Here is a 10,013-nt window from a genome sequence, read left to right as displayed (position 1 = left end):
TCTTTTTGATTTTATACCTGTTACTAGGGTTCTTCAAGTCTGTTTGTGGTATCCATAACCAGCATTCTTTAAAATTTGATTTTCATTTATGACATTAAGATCCTCAAAATTTTAACGCTGGATGGATGCTTTCTAATGTTCGTTTGTTTGTTTTTAAATTTGTACATTCTTATTCGTTTATTTAAAATTATGTGTGTTTATATTTGTTTGTTTAGTTAAACAAACATATTCATGAACATATAATTGAATATATTCACAATCAATATTCATGAATAATTAACAAACAAATAATTAAACATAAACATATGCATATATATATATATATATATTTATATTTAGATATAAAAGTCAAATATTAATATTTATAATTATATTATAAATAAAAATAAGCACAAAAATCATAATAATTTTATTAATATATAATAATGAAACAATTAATAGGTTTTGAATGATTTATTAAACGGATTTTTAATGAATATAAATGAGTTTGTTTATAAACATAAATAAATTGAACAAGCTTTGTTTGTGCTCAATATATTTAATAAACCAGCATCAAAATCTTGTTCATGTTTATTTATTTAGTTTAATAATTGAATATAAATGAATGAAAATTAAATTGTTCATTTGAATTTTATGTTCATTTATAGCTCTATATAATGGTAAGACATATTGTGTTTTTAATGGGAGACACAAGATTAAATCTTGAAAATGATATTGTTGGGAGGGATAGTCACATATTTCAAATATGGACCGTAAAATGGGCATGAAGAATAACAAAAAACAAAGCGCAGGTTGTAACGTAACGAAAAGTGGTTAGAAGTGACTGTTTTGTTATTTTTCGGAAGTTGAATGATTGAATTGAAATTTGAGTGACTGTTTTGTCAGCTACCCCAAAGTTAAGTGATTGTTGGTGTAATTTATCCTTTAAAAAATTATAAAATTTTCAAAAAAAAATTTTAAAAAATATATAAAGAAAGTTAAAAAATTAAAAATTTTCTAGAATAATATTTTTGGGAATCAAGTTTATCATAATAAAGTAATTATTATTATTATTATTATTATTATTATTTTGCTTTGAAGAAATTATCAAATTTATGTGCTATAACATGTAATTAGTTATATTATAACAAGATTTTAATTTAACATGTTTAATTTTTGTAATTTAACTTGAACAATTTCGCTTTATTTGGCTTGACTCGAATTTCATTTCACTTGACTCGATTCGAAAAAAATTTAAATTGTGTTAGGATGATAAAATAGTATTTATCAGTTCGATCAATATGAAAATTTTTCATTCGATTCGATCGAACCTTCAATCCTATACATAAATGTCAAAGTATTATAATCATGACTAATTAAGGATATCAAATTCAACTCAAAATTAACTACTATTAAAATGAATATTTAGATATCAAATTTAAATTTATATGGTCAAAATTAAGGATAACAAAATTAGATACCATTTTGTTATCAAGCATGACGAGGGTGTTGATATCTTTTCCACATGGAACATTCCTCCCAAAATCAAATTTTATTTTGTAGATAAAAAAATATATCTTTTCAATAATTAAAGTATTATATTTTTACTTTTGAGATGGTCAATCACACCTAAATAAAAAATATCGGTACCAACTTTATATATTAAAAATTAAATTAAATTTTACTATTTAAATTTTAAATATTTCACAACAAAGTTGTCATCTATAGGTAGAAGTAAACAAAACTAGATTCGATTCAAAAAAATAGTTTTTTTTTTTAATTTTGAGTTGATCGAATCGAGTTATTTGAATTATTCAAGTCAACTCGAATAAGTAATTTGAGTTTTGAGTTCAAATTGAGTTGAATTTTACAATTCGAATAACTCGAATAATTTGAATAACAGATTGGTGTAAATACCCTTTTGGTCCTTGTCAAGTTGTTTTCTCTCTCAACAAAAAATTACAAAAAAAAATTCAAAGATCAAAATATTTATAAAAAATTCAAAATTTATATTTTTTTTAAAGAAAGGTAAATTACACTAACAGTCACTCAATTTTAGGATAGCTGACAAAACAGACACTCAACTTTCAAAAAATAACAAAACAGTCACTACTAACCATTTTCCGTTACAGACTTCCATTTTCCATCCCCCTCTCCCATCCTTCTCCCTGTTCCCCACCATCGCTCCCCTACTTTAATTCTTTCCCTTTTCCCTTTTCCCTTTTCCATTTTCAAGGCAATGTTCACTTATGCTTGGGCTGAGCTTTTTGTTATTTGTCACAGTCTTTTGTCCATCATAGTTGGTTTTACCAAGTCTCTCACGTTTTTGAACTCAAATATTTTACACGTGATGGTTGGGCCTTTTTCTTTTCCTATAGTGGGGGAGAGGAAAAGAATCAGAGTAGGGGAAGAGGGTTAGCAAATGGACAGTGGGGGAGAAGAAAAGAATCAGAGTAGGAGGAGGGATGGTGGGAAAAAAGGGGAGAGATAGAGAGAATCAAAGTAGAGGGAGGAATGGTGAGGAAGAGGGGGATGGAAAATGGAAACTTGTAATGGAAAATGGTACCTTCGTTACGTCTGTAATGGAAAATGGTTTATGGTGACTATTTTGTTATTTTTTGAAAGTTGAGTGACCAAATTGAAACCTGAGTTATTGTTTTGTTAGCTACCCCAAAGTTGAGTGACTGTTGGTGTAATCTACCCTTTAGAAAATTATAAAATTTTCAAAAAAAATTCTATAAAATATATAAAGAAAGTTAAAAATTTTAAAAAATTTCTAGAATAATAATTTTAGGGACTTAAATAAGTTAATTAATGATTCAAGTTTATCATAATAAATCATTTATTATTATTATTATTATTATTATTATTATTATTATTTTGTTTTGAAAAATTTTCAAATTTATGTGTTATAACATGTAATTAGTTATATTGTAATAAGATTTTAATTTAACATGCTTAATTTTTTAATTTAACTTGAACAATTTCACTCGATTCGGCTCGACTTGAATTTCATTTCTCTTGACTCGATTCTAAAAAAAATCAAATTGAGTTAGGATGATAAAATAGGATTCATCAGTTCGATTAATATGAAAATTTTTCATTTAATTCGATTGATCGCTCACTCCTATCCATAGATGTCAAAGTACTATAATCATGACTAATAATTACTTATTCCAATAGGCATGAAAAACTAGTTGATATTAACAATTATAATAAACTTGACTCTCATGAGTGTTAAAATATCTCTAAAAAAGTATTTCAATAGACAAACTTTTGAAGATACATATTTAATAAATAATCATTACATTTATAATATCAAAATAAAAAAATAATTAATATAAATTTAAACTTAAAATTAAAAATATTAATAAAACTTTAATAAAAAATAAGTAATAAATTCTAGTCCTTAAATAAAAATAATGTATATAACTAAAATCCATTGAATATAAAATTAATTTATTGTTAAATTATGCATTGAAACACAAAACTTGCATGGCGTAAATAAATACAATTAGATAGTCATAATTACTGAATTAATTTACAAAATATAATGTAAAATAAAATAAAATAAAATAAAGAAATTGGAGGGTGCAATCATTCCAAAAACTGTGACCTGTTTTCCACTTTCATTTGTCACTATTCATTGACTTCAACTCCCTTCCCTGTTAACCCCAATTATACACAATCCATCTCCATTTCTTTCCCTCAATTTCCCTTTGCTTCTTTTCATCTCTCTCTTTGATTTCTTTGTCCCAATTCCACCATGTCTGTCTTTGGAGAGGCTGCTCTTTCTGCCTTTTTGGAGCTCTTGTCTGCCAAGTTGCTTGACTCTGTACTCAACTTAGTGGCCGATCACAGGCAAGTCCACCAGCAACTCAAGCTGTGGCAATCCATATTACCCGAGATCAAAGCAGTGTTGAACCATGCAGAGGAGAAGCAGATCAAGGACGAGGGTGTGAAGAATTGGTTGGACGATCTTCAAGACTTAGCTTACGATGTGGATGACATCTTGGACGAGTTCGCTTACCAAGAGTTACGTCTCAAGCTCCAAAAAACTCAAGCACAAGCCAGCACTAGTAAGGTACAAAAACTCATTCCAATCTGCTGTACTGGTGGTCATTTCTCGCCAATCTCTTTTATGTTCAATGCTAAGATGATTTCAAAGATAAAAGCAATCACTGTTAGACTGAATAGTTTGAACACTAGAAGAAATAGTTTGGGGTTGAGTGAGATCATGTCTCAAGGCGCAACTTCCAAGGGAAACAAACCCAGGCTGCAACCAACCTCCTTGATGGATGGAGCTGTGGAGTATGTTGGTAGAGCCAATGAGAAGCAAGTAATGCTTGAGTTGCTCAAAAGTAACAATTTCGATGGAGTTTGTGTCCTTTCCATCGTTGGCATGGGAGGGATGGGGAAAACAACTCTTGCTCAGCTTGTTTACAATGATCCCAGCATTAAGGAGTCTTTCGATCACAAGTCCTGGGTATGCGTTTCTGATGACTTTGATGCTGTTAACATAACAAAGACGATTTTAAGATCCCTCGATGCTGACTCACGTGACGAGAATGACTTGAACTTGCTTCAAGTCAAGTTGAAGGAGAAGTTATCCGGAAAAAGGTTCTTGCTTGTTTTAGATGACATTTGGACCGAGAGTTACAGTGATTGGACCATCTTACGGGCTCCATTTGGAGCAGGAACCAAGATTATTGTAACAACTCGACTCGAAAAGGTTTCATCTAATGTAGATTCGGTGAAAGCGTTTTACTTGGATAAACTCTCGCATCATGATTGTTTATCCATATTTGCTCAGCATGCATTGAAAGCAAGAAACTTTGATGGGCATCTCCAATTTAAAGAAATTGGAGAGAACATAGTGAGAAGGTGCAACGGCTTACCTTTGGCTGCAAAAGCCATTGGAAGCTTATTACGCACGGTTCAGGATCATAGTGAATGGGAAAAAGTATACGAGAGCGAGATATGGGACCTACCAGAAGATCCATGTGGTTTAATTCCAGCTTTGCGATTAAGCTACCATTATCTTCCTCCTCATTTGAAACGATGCTTTGCATACTGCTCCATATTTCCTAAAGATTATGAATTTGAAGAAGAAGAGAGAATCTTGTTATGGAGGGCAGAAGGTTTCTTGCAATCAAAAGCTAAAATTCAAGGCAAAGGTCTTGGAAACCAATATTTTCAAGATCTAGTGTCAAGGTCATTTTTTCAAAGATCTAGTGAAGACAAATCCCGTTTCGTGATGCATGATCTTATGAATGATTTAGCTCAATCAATTGCAGGAGAAATATGTTGCAGGTTGGAGGATGATAAGCAATCAAAGTTTTCGCATCGCGCTCGTCATTTGTCTTATGTTAGCGATGATCCGTATCACAGTGTAAAGAAGTTTGAAGCATTTTATCAAATGACTTCTTTACATACTTTTCTACCCTTACACTTAATGGGTCCAACATATAAGGTATTCTATTTAACTAATGTTGTCTTGGAAGATCTGTTGCCAAAACTTAGCTACTTAAGGGTTCTTTTTTTGGCTGGGTATGAGATCTATGATTTGCCCGACTTTTTTGAAAATTTAAAACATCTACGCTACTTAAATTTTTCTTACACCAAAATCAAATGTTTACCTGATTCTTTGTGTACTCTTTATCATTTGGAGACTTTAACATTAAGAAATTGTCGAGAGCTCAAAAATTTACCCTCGAAGATCGGAAACCTTGTCAACTTACATTTTCTTGATATTAGAGGTGCAGATTCAATAGAAAGGATGCCCTCCGGATTTGATCAGCTAACCAAGCTTCAAATGTTATCTAATTTTGTGATAGGGGAAGGTGATGGACATCTTATTAGAGAATTGAAAATTTTGTCAAACCTTAGAGGTAATTTTTGTCTTTCTGGATTGGAGAATGTTAATGGTCAAGATGCGAGGGAAGCTAAGTTAAATGAGAAGCTAGGGATTGATGGGTTAGGACTACAATGGGGTGCAGTCTTGAAGAATAGTACAAAGAAAAAAGAAGTTGAAGAGCGGGTGTTGGACTTTCTTCATCCTCAGAAAAAGCTTGAGCAACTCATCATTGAGAATTACGGGGGTGTAAAATTCTCATCTTGGATAGCAGATTCTTCCTTCAAGAATTTGTCAGACTTTGAAGCTTCGCAATTGTAAAAACTGCAAATCACTACCATCAGTTGGAAGGTTGCCACTGTTAAAAGATCTTTCAATTATTGGCTTCAATCAAGTACAAAAGATTGGTGTTGAGTTCTTTGGAGAAAATCAATTGAATCCATTTGCATCATTAGAGATTCTTTCTTTTGAGTCTTCCAAACTGGAAGGAGTGGGACACTTGTGAAGGAGACGAGAAGGTTTTGAAACTCCCCAGCCTTCGTGAGCTTTCAATCAAAACCTGCCCTCAATTGTTGGGAAGGTTGCCTACCCATCTTCCTTCCTTGCAAAAACTTGAAATTCATAGCTGTATGAGTTTGGTAGTTTCAATATCAAGTTTCCTGTTACTGTGTGAATTAAGTATAAGCGGGTGTGCAGAACTGGTGGATGATTGCTCTTCTCCTGCAAAGGAGGTTTCCCCTTTACAAACTTTGTCTCTTTCTAACATTTCAAAGTTCAATATTCCAGCAGATAGGACAGTGTTGAGGTTTGGAAAGTCAGAACATTTTGAAATTGATGGTTGGGAGGAGTTGGCATCTCTATCACAGCATGGGTTAAGTTTAGTTGGACATCGTTTCATTACCGTTTGGCGTTGTCCTCAACTGCAGTCTTTGGAAGCCGAGGAAGCCGAATTGCAACCTGACAAGATTTCACGTGTTGAATCTCTGAAGATAGCTTCTTGTGATAGGCTCAATAGACTGCCACAAGTCTTACATGAGCTCACATTCCTTACGGTGATGGAAATTCAGGGTTGTCGAGGCTTGGTTTCTTTTGCATAGAATAACTTACCTCCTAATTTAAAAAAGCTGAGAATTACAAACTGTGAGAATTTGGAGTATTTGGTTGATGAAAAAGAAGATAATAAGAGTATGAGTAGTACCCTCTGTCTTCTTGAGGACTTGGAAATCTCTTACTGTCGATCTCTAATGTCTTTGTCATCGAAGGGGCACAAAAGTATTTGCAATCAGCTTCAACTTCTCGAAATTAACCAATGCTTAAAGCTGAGTTGCCTATTTTCAAACACCGAGTTCCCCATAACGCTTAAACATTTGAGAATTGGGGGATGTCCAGCGTTGGAATACATAGCCCAAGATTTTGAGGAAACCGCTTGTCTTGAATCTATTGAAATTATGTTTTCTGGAATTAAATCTCTACCACGAGGACTAGACAAGCTCATCGATCTCCAGGAGATTTCGTTGGATTCGTGTTCAAATTTGGTTTCTTTTGAAGAAAGTGGGTTGCCAACCACCAGCTTCATAGCTTTCAATGTTGATGGTTGTGGAAAGTTTGGAGCCCTTCCTAATTGCATGGTCGAGAATTACATGTGTGGAACTGTTCGGCTGACATATCATTTCCACGGAGGGATTCCCTGCCAATCTCACATCACTTAAAATCTCAAACGCACCCAAAATTTATAGGTCACTTGTGGAATGGGGATTAAATAGACTCACCTCTCTTCAAGAATTGACCATCGGAGGTGGAGGATGCTCAAACGTGGTGTCGTTCCCAGAAGAAGGGATCGGAATGATGCTGCCTCCTTCTCTCACCTTTATCTCCCTTTCAGAATTTGAGAACCTGGAATTCATGTTCTCCGAGGGCTTTCAAGACCTCGCCTCTCTTAAAGAGTTGGTGATCGATAATTGTCCCAAGCTAACAACTCTTCCAGAAAAGGACATGCTTCTCTCGCTTAGATATTTACGTATTTCCAGTTGTCCGCTGCTGAAAGAAGAGTGCTCAAGCGATAAAGGAGGAGAGTGGTCTAAGATTTCCCACATACCCTTTGTTACAATTGATTTTAAAAGTGTCATCCCGGGGAATCAAATTGAAAGATGAGCTGCAAAATCTGTGATTGGTTTCTTCAGAGTCATGGAACAGGTACAAAAAACCATTTCAAACATTTCTAACTTTCCATAGGAAAATGATAATAATAGGAATTAGTATAAATTTATTGATTGAAATTTGCAGGGATTGAAAGCTAAGTTGAGGTGGAAGTGGGCTTTCAGAAAGACCCATTGAAGGAAAAGTAAAAAGATGTCACTTCTCTTGTTAAAATTCATTCAATCTTGTTTTTTCTACAAAACTCATTTTCTTATAACGTTTTCCTTATTTTGAGTATATATTTATTTGGTTTGGAAAAGGATATCCCATCGTTATTAACTTATCTTCTACTTTGGAAAATTTGGGCAAAAACGTCAGAAAAAATTAGGGAGTTGGGCCGAAATTTTCTAAATTTATGGAAATATGTTGATTTTGGAGATAGAAATAGAACATGCGTCTTAGAAAAAGTGTTTTCTGTAAAACTCATTTTTTTACAAATTAGTATTTTTATAATATATTTGTTAATTAAAAAATTTAAGCAAATGAAATAAAAAATATATAAATATAAGTAGGAGAGAAATTGAACATTTGACCATTTGACTAAAAAAAAAGTTACTATATCATAAGAATACACGTTTTGTACAAAATATTTTTCCCAAGATGCATTTTTTATTTCTCTCTCCAAAATTAGACCTATTTCCCCAAATTTAAGAAATATCGACCTAATTCCTTAATTTTTTTTTTTATTTCAACATATTTATCCAATTTTCTCCTTCTATTTTTCTATTTCACTTTTTTGTTTTTTCTTTCCTATTTCAATTTTATTTCTTTCTTTTCTTCCTATTCTTTTCCTCTCTTTCCCAACCTTAGCTGTTGCTAGCATACACCACAGCCACACTACGACATTTGTTCTTCGGTCCAAATAATGGCATTGGTCAACTATTTTCCTCATTCTCTTTCATTTCCAAATAACGACGTTGGGGTTCTCCTCCGTCGATCAACATGCTCTTGTGCCATCACTGTTTGTTCCGATGTTGTCACTGATCGGAGAAGCCACCAAATGGTCCACATTTCCTTTCTCTCTCCCACATCTTTTCTACTTGTTTTTTTTTTGTTTTTAAAGCCCTGGACCACGTTTCACTACCGTTGCTCTCCTTCGTCGAACCAAGCCACCATCATAAATAGCCTTGTTTCTAGTCAACATGCACTACTACTCAGCCTTTTCTTTCTTTCCCTTTTCTTATTGTCACCTCTCCTGTCTAATTATCTTTAGCACTTCTAGATTGGTACTTCATGCAAAATTTAAGTGTTTGATAATAAATTTGAGATTTTTATGACAACTTTGTCCTGTTGAATGATACTAAGATGAATTTGCTAATTTGAGAGATGAATTTGCTAATTTGAGAAGAGGGTTGAGATATGGTCATCTTGGGACCAATTAAAGGCTTATTGAGCTTAGAAAATTCTCTTGACCCAACTTAAGAATTGGGTCAGCAAAAATGGATAGCCTGCTAAGGAGATATGAGCCCAGATTGTCCACTAAGTAGGAAAAGTCCTAATTGTCCATAGACGTGCCCAAATCAGCCACCCAAGACTTGGTAAAACATTGAAAATCAGCCACAAAATTCTCATATGTGATCTCCAACTCCCTTACTCATTTCAAGGTTTCTCTCCTATGATTCAAGAAAAAATTTCAAAGTCATCCACTCACTTTCCTTAAAATAAGGGTCAAATTTTCAAGCCTCTCATTTGCTAAAAATAGCCAATATCTACAAGTATAAATAACCTTAGCTATTCAGTTATCCCTTATTCACCATCTCTTTTCCCATTCTTTATTCTTTCACTTCCCATTTGTGGGAGAGAGCAACAAAAGAGTTTGAGAGAAGCATTTTAGAAGTTCTTTGAGTAGCAAAATTGGCATCTTGAAGGCAAATCAATTCAACAAAAAGTGCATTATCACATTCAACTTCAACCTTTTTGAAGTCTTTTCCCCATATTATGAAAAGACCTTCTAACATGATAGAGCGGATTTTTTTGAATATTG

The 10,013-nt window shown here is 33.1% G+C and overlaps 1 protein-coding gene across 3 annotated transcripts; it reads left to right on the top strand.

Annotated features, from left to right (window-relative positions):
• The first annotated feature begins 3,562 nt into the window (after nt 1-3,562).
• Nucleotides 3,563-8,288, top strand: LOC108489929 (putative disease resistance RPP13-like protein 1). Of its 3 annotated transcripts, XM_053027943.1 has the most exons (3): nt 3,746-5,452; nt 5,817-8,026; nt 8,117-8,288. In XM_053027943.1, exons 1-2 carry the CDS (start codon nt 3,746-3,748, stop codon nt 5,847-5,849), a joined length of 1,740 nt encoding a protein of 579 aa, XP_052883903.1. In that variant the 3' UTR covers nt 5,850-8,026; nt 8,117-8,288. The 3 variants fall into 3 exon arrangements, with proteins under 3 accessions (XP_052883904.1, XP_052883903.1, XP_052883902.1); XM_053027944.1 differs by lacking the exons at nt 5,817-8,026; nt 8,117-8,288 and having other exon boundaries at nt 3,563-5,193; nt 5,277-5,444; XM_053027942.1 differs by having other exon boundaries at nt 3,746-8,026.
• The last annotated feature ends 1,725 nt before the right edge of the window (nt 8,289-10,013 follow it).

The sequence above is a fragment of the Gossypium arboreum genome, chromosome 5 (assembly GCF_025698485.1).
Source record: "Gossypium arboreum isolate Shixiya-1 chromosome 5, ASM2569848v2, whole genome shotgun sequence".
In the NCBI taxonomy this organism is placed as follows: domain Eukaryota; kingdom Viridiplantae; phylum Streptophyta; class Magnoliopsida; order Malvales; family Malvaceae; genus Gossypium; species Gossypium arboreum.
The sequence above is the reverse complement of the archived record's forward strand: the minus strand, read 5'-3'. Positions and strand labels throughout refer to the sequence as shown.